The 19072-nt window shown below is 33.9% G+C and overlaps 1 protein-coding gene across 7 annotated transcripts in view; it reads right to left on the bottom strand.

Annotated features, from left to right (window-relative positions):
• DPP8 (dipeptidyl peptidase 8) overlaps nucleotides 1–18860 on the bottom strand; it is a 50827-nt gene extending 31967 nt beyond the window's left edge. The window contains exons 1-6 of one of the 7 annotated variants that reach the window (XM_015595962.2): nucleotides 18505–18860; nucleotides 16782–16916; nucleotides 14570–14839; nucleotides 11121–11233; nucleotides 1351–1524; nucleotides 352–520 (exon numbers count right to left, since the gene is read on the bottom strand). In XM_015595962.2, the coding sequence (XP_015451448.1) occupies nucleotides 352–520; nucleotides 1351–1524; nucleotides 11121–11233; nucleotides 14570–14839; nucleotides 16782–16797 (742 nt within the window). In that variant the 5' untranslated portion in view covers nucleotides 16798–16916; nucleotides 18505–18860. Of the gene's footprint in view, nucleotides 1–351; nucleotides 521–1350; nucleotides 1525–9399; nucleotides 9601–11120; nucleotides 11234–14569; nucleotides 14840–16781; nucleotides 16917–18448; nucleotides 18467–18504 lie in introns of those variants that run through there. The other 6 variants (XM_015595963.2, XM_006920253.3, XM_015595964.2 and 3 more) reach the window with 6 other exon arrangements.
• Nucleotides 18861–19072: the final 212 nt, after the last annotated feature.

The raw sequence follows: 19072 nt of genomic DNA, 5'->3' as shown, positions 1-19072 counted from the left end.
CAGTATTAGGTTTTTCTGTTTGTTTCTCAAAAACAAGATTAATTTTTTAAATTAAAATTTTGTTTTAATGAGAACAGTTTTGGGGAAATTTTGGCAGTTTTATTCGGCTGAAAGAACAATCACGTCAGAGGTACTACTGTTGTGCTGTCTGTTAATGAACATTAAAACAGGCAGCATTGCACAGGTGGTACGTATCACTTACCCTTTCTGCTTTTTTCTTTGTTAACTTTAAAGATTTGAATTTAAAACATAAAGATCACCCAGCTTTCTTCAATTTTAAAATATAAGCAAAAGCAAATTACATTTGAAAAGTACTTTTCAAGAAAGTAGAATTGAAGAACTACACATTACCATTGTGCACATAAGTGAGCCTCCTTTCTTCTCTGGTTACAATGTTGGAAATCCAAATATCATTGCTGTGTATAAAAGCAATCCAGTCTGGATCAGCGGGGCATAATTTTGGATCCATTCGAATGTTGGGACAGCTAGTTTCCACTAAATTGGGCCGTAAGGGTTGTTGCTAGAAAAATAAACAACATTTTAAGGCAAGTATCAGGCTGATACATACATACATACTCATTTGCCAGCACCCTTCCTATAAAATGAATAATAATTCCAAGTAAAATGTCAACTAGGATAATTGTTCCCCAGAAAAATATATTTCATATGCCTTCATTTATAAGAAAAGATTCATTCAAATTTTTTTACCATAAATTAGAAAACTAAGGGTAAGAGGAGAAGAAATAGACAATATAATAGCACTTCATAAATTTAGTTGGCCAAACCTGTTTAATAAAATAGTTAGTTTATTAACTACTTTTATTAAAAATTTATTTATTGAATATTTTATTCATTAAACACTTCCAATTAATTTTATCAACATCGAATAGTTTGTTTATAAAGATGTAAGAAAAGCCAGGATCACCACAATTCCATCAAAAGAAGAGTTCTAACTAAGAGAACATAAAGAATTGCCTGGACTAAATCCAAACATTTAAAATCATTTATTAAAACCATTTATTAAGCTTTTGAAGGAACCAAAAAGGGATTGCCTTATGATAACATTATCTTCCCAAATCCTTCTCAGTGATTACTCAGTAAGTGGGCAATGGTGCCCTTTACTATATCTTCCTACATAGCAAGAGTTTTTAGCATTTTAAAAATTGTATCATTGAAAAAATTATTAACTCTTAAAATTGGAAATTAATACCCAAATGTCTTATCTTTATAACTAAATTTTAGTTGATGGGTAAACAGAATTTTTTGGTTTGTTTAATCACCTTTCTGATTTGGGTACAAATAAGCTTTATGACCTCAAAATAAATGTAACAAGTAGTAATACTGACTTACAGTAAATCCTTGTGGCCCTCCATCTTTTACATGATAAATTCCACTACCAGCTTGAAATAAAAATGTTCCACTTCCTTGGTGATAATCATAAGAAGCAATTCCAACTGTTCCAATGCGTTTTCTTTCTCTTAACAGTTCTTCTTCTCGAGAATACATTCCATAGTCTAGAGTTGCCTAATGCAAACAAAAAATCTTCTATGTTAGTCTTCTGAAAACTTGCTTTTTGCTTTTAGCACTGCAGTTCTAGCATCTCCCAATATTACTGAGTCTACATTTTGTGTAAAAATTTGCCAGCAACTTTAAGCAGATTAATTTCAGGAAGTCTGCTGAAAAATTTCTTGGTAAAGGGTCTCTAGATGATTATTATATACATTAGAAAATAAGAATTAAGTTTCATCACCTTGGTTTGGCATTCAAGATCTTCTACATTACCTAAATGTAACTCAGCAGTTTTACATGCAGTTAAGAGCAAAGACTTTGAAGTCAAGTGGTTTGAATCTAGGCTTTGACTCTTGCTGGAAGTCTGACCTTGAGGAAGTAGCTTAATTTCTTTAAAAGTAATTTTCCTCACTTTCAAAATAGTAATAAATCATCTGCTTCAGCTCTGTGAAGATTAATTGGGATGAAAATATGTAAAGTGTTTAGCACAATGATCGGCACAGAGTAAGCTCTCAATAACAGCTATTATTTGTACTTTTCTACTACATCTACTAATATGCTAATAAAACTCTAGGTCAGGCTGGTCATATCACTAATGTAAAACCTAATATGTGATGTTCTGCCTCCTGGCTTTGTCTCTTCTATTTTCCTTTCTATCCATCCAACTGTTAACTGATATCCAAAAACTTTAGCTCTAATTCAACCTTATCCAGGAAAGTTTCTTGATCCATTATGGTGTATTCATCTTTGAAATTTATGTAAGAGTTACTGTATCTTTAACTCATTTGGCTATGGTATTGTTTTTCACTCTTTTCAGTATTTCTGAGTAAAAATACCCAAAAAACACTTGAGAACAATATCTGTATCATTTTGTTTTCCTATCTACAGCATTTGTTAAAATCCCTCTCAAAGAATATTTGTAATTAATGACTGATGATGAATTTTCCAAGATAGAAATATTACTTGATATATATATAAAATTTAAAAAGGAACATAAAGTAATCTAATAAGTGCTAACTTAAATTACATCAATAACTTCCCTCACTAAGAGATCTTTACACTTTGAGTTTGATAAATAAGTGAAACAGACATAGTTTCTGCTATCAAGGAGTACACTTTAAAAAGAAGTCTAGATAAGTTTCTTGGCAGGAATGAATCAATCTAAAACTAAGCTAGCACACTGAATGTAAACATTCTTCAATATGGCAAATACAGGTGTATACTTGCAAACCTAAAACAATGTTAGGTGGTTAAAAATGAGAAAACCTTAAAATCCTAGTAAAAATTCACCTATTTTTTTGTATTCATTGTACCATTTTTTAAATTAATGTTTAATTACATACATTTATACATGTGTGCTAGTTTCCCATAGAAAAAAACTTAGAAATTCAATGAACATATTATTTTATTATTCTGATCTTTTGTTTTAGATATCTTTTAAGACTGTTTCCATTGAAACCAGAGCAATTCTGAATATACGATTATATTTTAATTTCTCTCATCTTACTCTCCCTGAATGACACTAGACTTATCCCTGCTTTATATGTTTTAATGCTTAGGAATCAGAACACAAATTTCAGAGCTAAGAAATTAAGTTTCACAAGAGAGCTCTATATTTATAACTTTGTGATAATACAACTTGTTATTTAAATAACAAGCAATACGATAAAAAGAACAGTGAAAAAGATCAATTATGAGAAACGAGGTTAGCCTTACCAGATATTAAAAAATTAAAACATGAACAAACAAAAGAAACAATAGTAGAGAATAGAAAATCTACAACAGATAGCTGATATAGAAATTAATAAGAAAGAATGGTGGCAAAAAGATGGGACTTTTAAAGTCAGTGATTACTGATTTAAAATTTAGATCAGTTGGAATTACTACAATAGCCATATTAAAAAAATAACACTGGATCTACTCACATATTCCAAATGGAATGTTAAAAATGAAACCAACTTTCACTTCTATTCAAGACCAAGTAACAGGGACCAGACTTACCTCTCATCTGAAACAACTGAGAAAATGGACAAAATATGAAGTAATGTTTCTAAGACACTGGACATCAGAAACAAGGAGCAGTGATCCCTGAGAAGTGGGAAACAAATGCGGTGAGCCTTATACTTATTCCAGCTAACTGCCTTGACAGTTTCCAGATGTTGGCACAAGAAGAAAACCAATGGGTTTAAGAAAAAAAAATCACAAAGGAAATCAGAAAATATTTTGAAACAAAACACAATATACTAAAACTTTAAGGAATGCAGCAAAAGCAGTGCTCAGAGGGAAATTTACAAGTATAAAAGCCTACATTTTGATGGTTGCCAGATGGGATGGGGGTTGGGAAGATGGGTGAAAAAGAGAAAGGGATTAACATGTACCAATTGCCAGTTATCAAAACAGTCACAGAGATAGAAAGTATAGCATAGGGAATATGCTAACATGCTAATAATACTGTAATAACTATGTATGGTGTTGGGTGGGTACTAATCCGGGTGGGGGGCTCACTTTGTAATATAAATGTCTAACCACTATGTTGTACACCTGAAACTAATATCATATTGTATGTCAACTGTAATTGAAAAAAATTTTTAATTACTTTTAAAAATCGCAAATCAATGACTTAACCTTCTATCTTAAGACATCAGAAAAAAAGAGAAAACTAAATCTAAAGCGAGCAGAAATAAAGAAATAATACAAATTAGGTTAAAAATAAACAAAATAGAGAATAGAAAAACAATAAACCTTAACAATGCCAAAAGCTGGTTCTTTGAAAAGATTGACAAATTTAACAAATTTAGCTAGAACGAGCAAAGCAACAAAAATAGAGAAGACTCAATTTACTAAACTCAAAATGAAAGATGATCATTATTAATAATCTTATAGGGATAAAAAGTATTATAGAGAAATTGTATAAACAATAATATGCCAACAAGTCAGATAATGTAGATAAAATGGTTCAATTCCTAGAAACACATAAACCACCAAAACTAACTCAAGAAAAAATAGAAAATCTGAACAGGCCTATAATGAGTAAAGAGACTTAGTAATCAAAAAACTTCCCACAAAGAAAAGCCCAGAATTAGACGGCTTTATTGATGAGTTCCACCAAACGCTTAAAGAATTAAGTCACACCCTTCTCAAACTCTTCCAGAGAGAGAGAGAGGGAGAGAGAAACACTTTCTAAGTTATTTGATGAGGTCAGTATTACCCTGATACCAAGACCCCACAAAGACATCACAAGGAAATAAAACTATAGACCAATATCCCTTATGACTATAAATGCAAAAATCCTTAATAAAATATTGGCAAACTGAATACAGCAGCATATTAAGAGAATTATAAATGACCAAAGTAGGATTTAATCCAAGAATGTAAGCTTAGTTCAATATATAAAAACCAACCAATGTAATACACCATATTAATACAATAATGGAAATTAATACAATAATTTTTCTATAGACATAGAAAAATCATCTGACAAAAGCCAACACCCTTTCATAAAAACACTTAACAAACTAAGAATAGAAGGAAAATTTCTCAATCTGATAAGGGGTATCAATGAAAACCCACAGCTAATATAATTCTTAAAACTTCCAGTAAAAAACTTCCAGTGAGTACTGGAAGTTTTCCCCTCAAAATCAGGAAAAAGAAAGGATGTCTGCTCTCACTACTATTCAACATTGTACTAGAGGTTCTAGCCAGAACAATAAGGCAAGAAATAAGACACCTTCTAGGTTAGTAAGGAAGAAGGAAAACTATCTATATTCACAGAGAAAATGATATTATATACAAAAAATCCTAAAAGATCTAAAAAAAAAATTAGAGCTAATAAATGAGTTCAGCAAAGTTATGATACAAGATCAATATACAAATATCAGTTGCATTTCTATACATTAGCAATGAAGTCTGAAAATGAAATTAAGAAAACTCCATTTAAAATATCATCAAAAAGAATACTTAACCAAGTGCTAGACTTGTAAACAGAACACTGTAAAACACTGTTGAAAGAAATTAAAGAAGATATGAATAAGTGGAAAGGCAGCCCAAGTCTATGGATTGGAAGACTTAAGATTATAAAGATGGCAATACACCCCAAAGTGATCTAGAGATCCAACAGAATACCTATCAAAGTTCCAACTGCCTTTTTTGCAGATATGGATAAGCTGATCCTAATAATATTCATTTAGAATTTCAAAACAATCTTGAAAAAGAATAATGTTGGAAGATTCATACTTTACAATTTTAAAAGTTAGTACAAAACTACATTAATCAAGACAGCATGGTACTGGCAAATGGACAGACATGTAGGCCACTGGAATAGAATTGAGAGTCCAGAAATAAATCCATACATTTATGATCAACAGACTTTCAACACGGTGCTAAGACCATTCTATGGGGGAAAAATAGCCTTTCAACGAATGGTGCTAGGACAACTGGATTCCACATGTTAAAGAATTAATTTGGACCCCAATTTATACCATATACAAAATCAGCTCAAAGTGGATCAAAGTAAATGTAATAGCTAAACTATAAAACTCTTATATAAGAAAACACAGATAAAAATCTGCATGACCTTGGATTAAGCAATAGTTTCTTAGCTATGACACTAAAAGCACAAGCAATCAAAGAAAAGAACAGATCAACTGGACTTTATCAAAATTTAGAACTTTGTGCATCAAAGGACACGTATTAGTTGGCTAGGGCTGCTGTAATAAATGACCACAAACTTAGTGGCTGAAAACAACAGAAATTTATTCTCTAACGGTTCTGGAGGGCAGAAGCTCAGAATTAAAGTGTCAGCAGGGCAAGCCTTCCTCCAAAAGCTCTAGGAAAGAATACTTCCCTGCTTCTTCCAACTTCTGGTGGCTCCAAGGGTTCCTTGGCTTGTGGCAACTGAATTCTAACCTCTGTCTTTACATGGCCTTTACCTTCTGTTGTCTATTTTGAATCCCCTCTCTTTTCTTTTACAAGAATGCCAATCACTGTATTTAAAGCCATCTCAAATCCAGGATTATCTCATCTTGAGATCCTTAATTACATTGGCAAAGACCCTATTTCTAAACAAGGTCAAATTCAGAGATACCTTTAGGACTTGGACATATCCTTTTTGGTGGTCTCTATTCAAACAACAGGACACTATTTTTGTTGCTTTGTAAACGAAAACCTCCAAACTACCCAATGAAGAAATGGGCAAAGTACCAAGAATAGACATTTCTCCAAAGAAAATATACCCATGGCCAATAAACACATGAAAAGATGCTTAATGTCACTAATCATTAGGGAAATGCAAATCAAAACCACAGTGAGCTACTATCTCATATCCAGTAAAATGGCTACTATCAAAAAGCCAGGAAATAAGTGTTGGCAAGGATGTGGAGAAATTGGAAAGTTTGTGCACTGTTAGTGGAAATTTAAAACGGTGCAGCTGCTATGGAAAACAATATGGCAGTTTCTCAAAAATAGAAAAATAAAATTATCATATGGTCCAACAGTTCCTCTTCTGGGTCTGTACCTAAAAGAACTGAAAGCAGGAACATGAAAAAGATCTGTATATCCATGTTCATAGCAGCATATTCACAACAGTCAAAATGTAGAAGCAACCAAAAAGTCTATTAATGGATGAATAAACAAAATGTGGTAAATACATACAGTAGAATATTATTCAGCCTTAAAAATGACATTCTGACATGTGCTACAACATGGATAAACCTTAAGTACATTATACTAAGTGAGATAAGCCAGTCACAAAGGATAAAAACTGTATAGTTCCACTTATATGAGGAACCTAGAGTAGTCATACTCATAGAACAGGAAGCAGAATGGTGGTTGCCAGGGGCTGAGTGGAGGGATAATGGAAAGTTACTGTTTAATGAGTACAGACTTAACAGTTTTGCAAGACAAAAAGAGTTCTGTGGATGTAAAGTGGTGATGGTTACACAACAATGTGAATGTACTCAACGCCACTGATGTACACTAATGTATACTTAAAAATGGTTAATTTGGTAAATTTTATATTGTGTGTATTTCAGCACAACTTTTTTAAACTGAAGTATAAGAACTTTAGATTAAGATAAACAAACAGAATAAAGGAGAAGTCACAAAAATGTCTTAACTTCCATAAAAGAGAGACCAAAGTAATTGTGTTTAAATGTATAGATCTAAATAAATGATTACAGTACTAAACACTTACCAAAGGTAATTATGGCTGATTTTATACGAATAAATTAATGACTACAGCACATAAAAGAAAAAAGCAAAAAGACAATCCACAGAATGGAAGAAAATATTTGCAAATCACATATCTGTTAAGGGTCTAACATCCAGAATAAAGAACTTTTACAACTCAATATTGAAAAGACCCAATTAAAAATGGGCAAAAGACCTGCATAGACATTTCTTCAAAGATATACAAACAGCCAACGAAAACATGAAAAAATGCTTAACATCACTGGTCATTGGGAAATGTAAAGCAAGTGACAATGAGATAATACTTCACATTCACTAGAATGGCTATCATCGAAATGACAAACAAGTATTGGTGAGGATATAGAAAATTAGAACCCTCATAAATTGCTGGTAGAATAGAAAATGTTGCAACTGCTGTGGAAAGCGATTTAGTAGTTCCTTAAAATTTAATCAGAGTTACCACATGACCCAGCAATTTCACTCCTAGATATATGTCTACACAAAATCTTGCATATAAATATTAAAAACAGCATTATTTATAAAAGCCCAAAATGTGAAACTTTTGTGTATGCAGTATGGGGTAAAGCAAATGTTTAATTAATGTTTTTTAAACTTGGATCTTTGGCATCAGAGAAAGGAGATTCATATGCAAGATAAATGAGGTTAACAAAAATCCTGTAGTGCAGAATTTGAATTGAATATATCAGTCTGACCTTATATTTTATCTAAATTGATGAGTTTCACGTTGATATTTACATTTCAAACACACACACACACGCACACATACACAAAGTATGTATTCCCTAGTTTGTCCAATAAACAGACCTAGAAATGATTACCAACCCAATTAATAATGAGCATCCCTAGTACCCAGATCATGGTCTTTTAATACCACTTTCCCTTTAAGGAACCAGAACTCCTTTAAGAAATAGCTGATTCCAAGTGTGAGACAGGCAATGTGTAAGATGAGCATTGACTAGCATACCAGAAAGCAAGAGAGCTATCAGTTATTACCAGTCATGTCAAAAAGATTTGACATGTCAAACCGAAGAGGCTTCCACCAGCCAAAAATAAAACAATTTATACAATAAGAGTAGCTGTCAATGGATCAAAAGACATCAAATAGGTTTCCTCTATAAGCTTATGAAGAGACACACACACACCCCTCTCTGAAACCTTAATTAATCACCTGCGGAGGACTGTAGGAAATAAATTATTTGAAAAACATTATCCTGCCTTTCCATTGTGAAATGGATCTCAGGATAACTAAATAGTTGTTGAATAGCAGTTTCTCTTTATAGCAGTATTTCAGTTAATAAATGAAAAGGAATGATAAAATATTGCCATTTTATAAATAAATTAATGGATCTAGGCAATGATCAAAAGGTGTTATCATCACAAGAGAAGAAATAAGGCTCTATATGCCTGCCTCTTGATGGAAACTACAACATGGTTTATGAAGTATTTTTTTCAGTTGTAGTAAAATATATACAATATCAAATTTACCACCTTATCTACTTGTAGGTATACAGTTCAGTAGTGTTAAGTATACTCAAAATGTTGTGCAACCCATCTCTGGAACGTTTTCATTTTGCAAAACTGAAACTCTATAACTAATAAACAACAACTCCCCATTTTTCCCTTCCCCTAGCCTCTGGCGACCACCAATTTTCTGTCTCTATGAAATTTGACTACTTTAGGTACCTCATATATGTGGAATTACACAGTATTTGTCCTTTTGTGACTGTCTTGTTTCACTTATCATGTCTTCACAGTTCATCGATGTTGTAGCATGTGTCAGAATTTTCTTCTTTTTTAAAGCTGAATAATATTCCATTGTATGTATAAGCCATTTTGTTTATTCATTTGTCCATGGACCTTTGGGTTGCTTCCATCTTTTGGCTTCTGTGAATAATGCTGCTATGAACATGGGCGTGCAAATATCTGTTTGAAACCCTGCTTTCAATTCTTTTACTCTATGAAGTATTCTTAAAAAAAGAAAAAAAAAAAAGAAAAAAAAAAGAAACCTAGGTCTAACCAAGCTTCTAGATCTAATCATTTATTTATAGTTACAGAATATACAGGGGAATGAAGAACATATCAAATAACTCCACAGGTGTACAATCAACAAAATGGACCCTCTTTCATCAACAAACTACAATGGAGGAAAAAAAGGATGGAAGGAGACTTAAGAGACCTATTAATCAATTGTAATATATGGATCTTATTTAGATCTTGATTTAAACAAATCAAGTATAAAAAAAGAAAATTTATTTAAAAATCAGAAAAATTTGAACACTAAATATTTCATATAAACATATTTTTAAAGATATGATAATGATATTGTGGTATTGTCTAAAAAGAATTTATATCCTTTAGAGAGAGATACTGACTTATTTAGGAGTGAAAACACGTATCTGGGATCTGCTTCAACATAATCTGAGAAGTGGGGATAGGGATTGTGAGGGGGGACTAACAGGGTTACAATGAAATACTGATGGCCAAGATTTGATAATTTGAAACTGATTCACATGTAATTCTACTTTTCTATGATTTGAAATTGTCCATAATAAGAGTTCAGAAAAAGAACCCTGACTCATTAATTTGCCAACTGTTCCACGACAAAAGTACTATTATTTCAACGCATTTGTCTTAGAATAAGAAATTTTTTTGTTTTAAAGTCACAAGCCTATGTAAAAAGCAACATCCATTATTATAATCGTTGTAGTCAGAATGATCAGTTGCCATGAAAGTTATTTTTTTAATTCCTAAGAGAAACATCATATTTTAGTAAATTTAGCCCAAACACAGTTAAGAAAATGCTCAACGTAAAAATAATAAATGAGAACCAAAAACGCAAACAATCAAACCCAAACTATTGTCTTGTTCTTGGGACGTTCTCAACTATTTTACATTTAGTCTAAAACTAAAATACTGAAAAACAAAAACAAAAACACCTAAGCTTTCATTTTCTGTAACTTGAATTATAATATTTAGAAACAAAAACTGAACTTAGTATCTTTATTTAACCCTTAACATTAGTACTGTTATTAAGTATTAGAACCACAAATTGAATTTAAAGATTTAAATAGAAAGCTTTCTGGAAATATATATTATTTTTTTCATGTGGACAACTCCTCCCCCAAAATGTGAGAACTATGTAAATAGGAAATTTACAGATGGGAAAGGCAGTTAAATAGGGAGAAAGTAGTTTTAAAAAATCTGTATTATAATATCCCTTAGTTTCAGATATTGAGAATTAAATGAAAATTATAGGACATAAATGCAAAAACATAAAAATGTTTTAATTCCTTTTGATTCACATCTACTTCAAATATAAAACCTCAATTAAATTTCTGAAAATTTATTTCTGCGGTATCTGAAAACATACACCAAACCACAAGAATAACAATGTCTAATCCTACCTGAAAAAGATCCAAAAGAGGCTTCCAAGAGAGCATTAAGATCGCTGCTTTGTTGATGGTTTTGGGAATTTCAGAATAAAACAGTGTATTTTCTCTGTTCTCACCAGACATAGCTATAAGAAAAAACAATCGTTTTTTTTTTTTTAAAAATAGTGATCTACTGCATTCATAGTAATAAGTATATAATGCTTTCTATGTACTAGAAAATTTTGTACTCTATGGGATCTGTAAGAGATGCACATGCCAAATGCCATGGAAATTTTCTTCAATAAAACTCAGGTGTCACAGAAATGTGCTCAGGTTTCATTTTCATATTCAGATCTTAGTCTCTCTCAAAACATACATAAAATTGTTAGTCTCTTACAAGTTGGCAACAGACTCAGGAGATTCCAAATAAGCATGCTTTGTGACAACTTCAGATTACTAAATTTCTTTTCCTGAATCATTAAAGTACTTACTCAGAAATATACACAGGTCTAACTAAATTCTACTTTTTCTTCATTATAAAAGTTTTACAACTGTAATTACTAATAAGTTTCAAATGAAAGTGTACTCATATTAAACAACATAGAACCTGATATGCTAAAAATATCTTTGGCTTTTATTGGGGAAGGGTGAAAGAGATCTCTATACTCAGTAGAAGCCTGGTCTATTCTGCGAAAATTATGCAATAATAATGGGAAGATCACAGTAATGTAGAATGAGTTATATGCAAAAGAGAATAGAAATGGTTTTGAAAATGTGAACCAAAGAAAACTTAAAGTAAAACAAAGCCCTTCTACTCTAAAAGGCACCAGAAATGTATCACTTTCAAAAAAGCTAGGAGAAAGTTAAGGATGGAGAAAATAAATTACACAGAACAAGAAACTCTCTCCTGGTTGGAATAGATCTTCAGCCTAGTGTTTCTGACACTGGCAGGGAAAGATGTTTGTGGAAGGGCATGCTAACCCTTGCAAAAGCTGGAGATGAACCCCCAAATACCCACATCTTCCTTCATCCCTTTATGTTCCTAAACTTTTCTTAAACCTTTCTTGGTCTGTACTGCATTTTGGAGTAAAAAGTTAGGTATCAGTTGACATTTACTTCAGCACTTGCTTTTGTCATAAATCTATTTTGTATAGTCCAGAGTTACTTTGTTATAGAATTCTTAAGACTGAAGTCATCTATCCATACCATTACATAATTTTACAAAATGTGATCATATTCTCCTTTAGCTTTCTCCTTTTAGGAGCCTTCAGTCCTCAAATATGAAAAAACTGGTTTCTCTATTATCCTCAAAAGAGAGCCATTTCCCACAATCATTTCAGTGGCCTCTCTTGAAACTGCTCCTTGTTCCATAATGTCTTCCTTGGCTTCATCTATGACCAATAAAAATTTCCAGGACATTCTATGTACACACACCAGTTCTTTGTAAGAGCAAAAAAGGCTTTTCCCATTCTTTCCTGATGACACACTGGTATTTACTGGTGTTCGAAGAACATTAAATTTTTTAAAACAATGAATTTATATGGAGAAAAAAATTTTAATTCAGATGGATATAAAAGACTTGAACAAATGAAAAAGCATAAACTTTCTTGATAAGCTCAACATTTTAAATTGTCAACTTTCCCTAATTTTATCTATAAATATAATAGAATCTAAACAGTATAAACAGAATTGGAAGTGGCTATACAAGCTAATTTTAAGTTCTCTAGAAAAACAAGCAAACAAAAATAGTCAAGAAAAGTATAAAAAAGCGTGAAGGATGACTAGTGCTAGCAAACAGTAAAACGTATAGAGCTACAATGATGATGATAATAGTAGCAGCAGCAGTATAGTATTGGCACTTGATTTGATAGATGAATGGAACAAAACAGAGCATCTAAAATATATAAAGATTTTAAAAAACATAATCTTGGAATTGGGAAAGCCTTTCTAAATAGGATGCAAAAACACAGAAAAATAAAAATTTAACTAGCAAAAAAAAAAAAAAAATCACAAATTTCTACATGGCAAAAGAACTAAAGGCAAAAGACAAATTAAATCTCAGGGGAAAATACCACAATGGATTAGTTCCCTCGTTACACCCAAAAAAATACCTTGCGTCAATAAGAAAAATACCCACAACTCAATAAAAAATAGAAAATGATTATAAATGGGTCACAGAAAAGGAAATACAAATGTTTTTTAAATATGTGAAAAAATGCTCAATCTCATTCGTAAAAGAAATAAAAATATTACAATGAGATATGGAGATGTAACATACAGTATAGCATGATGACTATAGTTAATATTGTATTGCACATTTCGAAGTCACTAAAAGAGTGTATCTTAAAAATTCTCATCACAAGAAAAAAAATTTTGTTACCCATGTAAGGGGACAAATGTTAACTAGACTTATTATGCTGATCATCTTGCAATGTATAGAAAAATTGAATCATTATGTTGTATATCTGAAACTAATGTTATATGTCAATTGTATCTCAATTTAAAAAATAATAATAAAAAAATTACAATGAAAGACTGCTGTTCACTAATCAGATTGGGAAAGATTAAGAAGTTTGATTATTCACTACTGGTAATGTAGAGAAATAGATATCAGATACAGTGCTGATAATATAAACTCTATAAGCTCATTGGAGGGGCAATTCAGCAATATCAATCAAAATTCAGAATATATGCACCTTTTGTCCTAGCAATTCCACTCTTTGGAATTAGTTCTATGAGTAAATTCACACATGGACAGAATGATCTAATACAGTGTTATTTGCTACCTCATCTCTTGTAACAGCAAAATAGAAAATCTTACTGCTCATTATTAGAGGTCTGGTTAAGTAAAATATGGCACAATTATATAATGGAATATTCTGGAGTTGTTAAAAAAGAATGAATCTGTAAATACTGATGTGGATTCCTGAAGATAATATCTCTTAAAAAATACACATACATATATACATGAGAAAGGTGAGGAAACCTATGTTTAAAAATTTAATAAACAGAAAAGTAAATCAGTGGTGTAATATATTTAATTTAGACAGACCTGAAATCTGGAGTGAATGGGCTCAGGAATAAGAGACCAAAACCACCCTTGGTTTAAAAAAAATGAAAGCAGCAGCTGTCGAGAGTGGGAACAAACTAATGGTTTAATTGTGTTACTAATCTGACCATTCCTAAAAAAAGGCATTTTGAACTGGCTTTAGGAAGAAGTAATTTCTGGCATCTTTGACTTTGAAAATAGTATCATGATCAATTCATGATTTGTTATCTGTTAAGTAAAAAAAAGTTAATGGGACAAACCAAAATTAAAAGCACACCCCAACTAAAAGTCTTCAAAACAGTTTTTTTTTCCTTTAATGGAACCATCACTGATTCATTTATTTATTCTCCAAAATCTGAGTGCCAATTGTATCTAGCCTTTAATTTTGAATTAAGAAAGAATTTCCTCTCAGAAAGTGTGACTTCATACACACCAAGGTAATAGATCCTGTCTGAATGAGGCCCATCTGGATCATTTCTCTTCACAAACATAAAATCATGTGGCGCCTTAGCCATCATGTAGCCATGATATTTTCTGGTATCAGCAAGCAGCTTTTTAAGCTGACTCCAGGAATATCGCTCAACATAAAACGGCTCCAATTTAGGCCGATCCTGTGATTCAATATTCTCCTCACACTCTGCAGTTTCAAAGATCTCAACACCCAGCTGTTCTGTTTCCATCGCTGCTGCCATGTTGCATTTTCCTAGAAAAACAAAGCAAATGAAGTTGTTCACAGGCCTGCCTTCTCTTAAAATGATCAGAATGACAGCCTGATAGGGACCTCCACCCCCCAAGGCAGCAAGAAAAAAAGCAGTCACAATGAAACCCAATACGAAAAGTATAGCCCTCCCTTCTTTGTATTGTTTAAAAATGAGTTTTTTAAAAAATTGATGTCATGTCTATTTCACAATGACTATAAATCCCTTTGGTAACCTTTATGAAAGGCTCTCCTTAGGAATATCTTGACAAAATTCTTTTTTTCTTTCCCACACTGGAAGGAAACAGGCCATATGCCAGTTGGCTGCTATGCTCTATCCAAAAGCATGTCAATAGTGAAGCTAAATGTGCCAAGGGAGTTAAGTGTTTTTACACTTAAAGTGACACATTTCATAAATGTGGATTCCTTCGGCTAACAGAAATAAAGTGACAAGAACAGTAATAAAATTGTTGCAAATAATGTACTTGTAATAATCTTTCTAGCATACTTAATATACAGTTTCCTTTTCCTTGGAACTCCAAGCAATGAGACAACTGGCTGGTACGTTTTTCTTTGTTCTCTGCTCATGCCTAGATATCACTATCTTATGATCACTTGTGGTAACTCTACACTATAAGAAATTTGTGTGACTATTATTACAGATTATACAAGTTTTACTCTCATTATTAAATGGGAGAAAGTTACTTTCTTCAAGTGGCTTTAATTGAAGTAGCTGATGCAGAAAGCATTTGACATTTGTACTATTAATATTTTGATAAAAGCCCAATTTACCAGTTCAATCCCAAAACAATATTAATATTGCATCTATTAGTGTTTTATTTTACAAATCCAGAAGAGGATGTATTTTTATCTACTTCAATATTTAAATGTAACAGAAGCAAATATCAAAGAAAATAACCAGAAGTGTTATTATAAGCCTTATGATATTCTGACATGTCTTATTCTCATTACCAAAACGAATATAAACAGAAATTCTGGGGCAACTTGCTCTTTTTGAACTGTCAAAAACTTGTGGCCTTCTGAGATTGCATTTATGCAACCAATTTCACAATTATTAACTACTTCTAGAACAACAATCAATACATGGCTGTATATTTAATATGATGTCTTTTTTAAAGCTCAATATTGAAGGTTAACAGGAGTTCATGTAAGAACTACTAACCACAGGGAAAAAGTAATTAGCTGACGTGGGTTGGCAATTAGTCCATTAGGTGTGCATTGTGGCATGTACAATGAACTGAACTGTGTGGCCAGGATATTATATCTTTTTTCATGCTGCAGTGTGAATTGTACTACCATTTTCAATGTAAGAGCATTAAAGGTGGCCAGAAAAGCCATCGAGAGACATGTCAGGTATACAACTTGCAATAATAAAAGGGGCATTTACCACCAATAATATCCAAATAGCTCAGCAAAAAAAAAAAAGTAATTTAGCTCAATGGGTATTCAGCACTTTGACATTAAATGGCAGTATTATGACAGTGGTGGTTGTTTACCCAACTAAAAGCTAGTGGAGGCCTACTTTCTATCAAATACATCAATGAATCTAGTTTTACTTCTAACGGAGAGACAAGTGAGAGAAGTGGCTACACAAACTGGGCTCTTTTTGACTCAACTCCTCTTGAGTTAGATTGGAACTTCATTTCCAAGAACAGGACCAGAGAATACAGGGAGCTAAGCAAACAGACCTCTGAAGTCTTACTGCCCAACTTGTTGAGTTATCATTGACTTGACTGACATCTCTTATGTAAAAGTTGTATTAGCTAAGTTTCCATAACACCGCATATCAAATACATTCTCAAAATACATGACCAAAGTTTTCTAATTTAAAAAACTAGAAAATAAGGTCAGTATACATTCTCAGCACAGTGCATATATTTCACTGTCCCACCTACCTCTTCGCTTAAGGCCCTTCCCTGATGCCTACCTGATTGTATTTTCATTTGCTCAGATCTCTTTCACATTCAAAGAGATCTTTTTCAAGTGACTCAACTTCAAGCATAGATCCCTCTGCTCATTCTGCTCTTCTCACAGGAGTCTTTCCTTTTCTCACCATCCAATCCTGCTCACCAGGATAATGAAATAAGATATAAAGCTGTCGATCATTATTAAATCATATGTGGCCATAAAGATTAAATTTTAAAAGTCACAGATAGTACTTAAAACTGGTTCTTTTTGGATAGTATATAATGCCTGAATTATTTTGTATCTGCATTTTAGATTAAAATTATATTATTTCAGCTATGTACAGCACAATTTATTCAAAAGACTATTCTAGCAATAGTGTAAATCCTGATGTCTAGACATACGTTAAAGTGAAAATTATGCAAAAATTTTTAAAAAGTATAAAAGGCATACATATGTGAGGTTACTCACTATTGCAAATCCTTGAAAATGACAATGACTAACAAAATTAACAAAGTTTGTTTCTATGTGCCTGGTACTGTTCCTCTACCTTTTACATAATACATGTTGAGCAGATTGGAGAAAGAATAGACTCAGTAGAACAGCCCATGAAAATTACAGATCAAGCAATTTTCGTGGCAAGGGAACTAACTTGCATTTAATAATTTAAGATTTTCACAAGATAATGTACTATCTACTTTAAGTGCATTCCATTTATGCTTCTTTCCTTTCCACATACACTCTGAAAATAACTGAATTAGGTAACTTTCTGGAAAAGGTAGCATTAAGGTTGTTCAAATTCTGGCACGGTAAAAGAAAAAAAATAAAAAGAAGAATCTGTGATTACACCTGTTACTTTGTTATCGGTTTTAATTCTGAGCTCTCCTAGCCCAAATGATGGAGAGTAATGTGGTGAGAGAAGCTCAGTGGCAAATGGAGGGAAACCAGTGAAGTTATGTTAGCACTGCGACAATGAACGAAGATGTCAAGACACGTTCCCATGTATTAAGCCCCCCACTCAAAGAAGAGCACACTGGCTTAGGAAAAAAAAAAAGCTTCAGTCAGGTCTCTTGAATTTGAACCCACTGAAATGTCATTCTTTAATATTCAACCCAAGGGCCAAATAGTCGTCCACTTAAACACCCCAAGTTTCACTGAAGCCTACCTATTTCACTCTTCAGCGTCCTAAGCTAGTTGAGAAGAACATTATCAGAGAGTGGGCAGAAATCTTGAAAGCTATGAATGAGGGAGAGGTGTAGGTGATAATGTCGAGAACGGGGTTTGGGGGGATACTAAGTCATAGATGTCTTATGAAAAAAGTGTGAGGAGAGGTTTTTAAAAAGGAAAGCATCTATTCTGTCCCCGTGAATTAGAATGAGGGGGCCAGTGAACCGACCCAGAGTTAAGGAAGGGAAAGAAAAGAACACAAGCTGGGGAATCAGAACACCTCAGTACAAATCTGATCTGCTACAGTCTGGCTTTAAGCAAATCCCTTCGCCTCTGCGGACTTCCGTTTCATCATCTGTAAGCCCGGACAATACCCAGCTCCCATCCCCAGCGCGGCTCAACTAAGATAATGGACGTAGAAGTCCGAAGGCCAGCACCCAGCGCTCAGGGGGCGCCTAGTGGACGTTCGTTAACTCGCAATTTCATAGCCCCAGCTTCCTCTTCCGGCAAGTGGAGCCTCACCACTGGCTCCGGCCCGCGCAGGGCGCCGCGCCGGGTAAACCGCAGAGCGGACTAACCCGAAGAACGCGTGGGGCGGCTACTCCGTGAGGCGGCCACTCCGTGAGGCGGCCAGGCCCCGGGAGGGCTGGGGTCCAGGCCTAGCGGGCGAAGAGGAAGGAGAGGGGGCGGATACTGCACCTTCCCCCCCGGCCCCGCCCGGACCGTCCCGACGCGTGCTACGGTGCGGGCCTGCGCCGCTTCATGCCGCGCCGCCTCCACTCCCGACTCGGCTGCAGCGACTTCTTCCGAGACGGCACTAGTGGTAACCCAAGCGGTGAACGCGGCAGTTAAGGGAAGCAGCGGCCGCTCCGGGGGCTCCAGCGGCTCTGGCACTTCCGGTTCCTGGCTACCTGCCCTCCGACCAGCGAAGGCGCAGCGGGTCCAAGAAGGGCGCCGCTCCCTGCTGGGTGGGGTCCATTCCGACAGTGCCGTCTAGTGGCCGGAGGAGTTAACGAGGCGCGAGAAGGAGACGGCGAGTGTGGGGGACAGAAATGAAATCTAGAAACGGGAAAGCGACTTGACTTGCTTGAAGTCATTGGATGAATTGTGGCGCGTCTCTACTTACTCATTTTTTTTTCATTCAAC

Source organism: Pteropus alecto, unplaced genomic scaffold (assembly GCF_000325575.1).
Source record: "Pteropus alecto unplaced genomic scaffold, ASM32557v1 scaffold86, whole genome shotgun sequence".
NCBI classification, from domain to species: Eukaryota; Metazoa; Chordata; class Mammalia; order Chiroptera; family Pteropodidae; genus Pteropus; species Pteropus alecto.
This window is presented reverse-complemented; position numbering and strand designations above follow the sequence as displayed.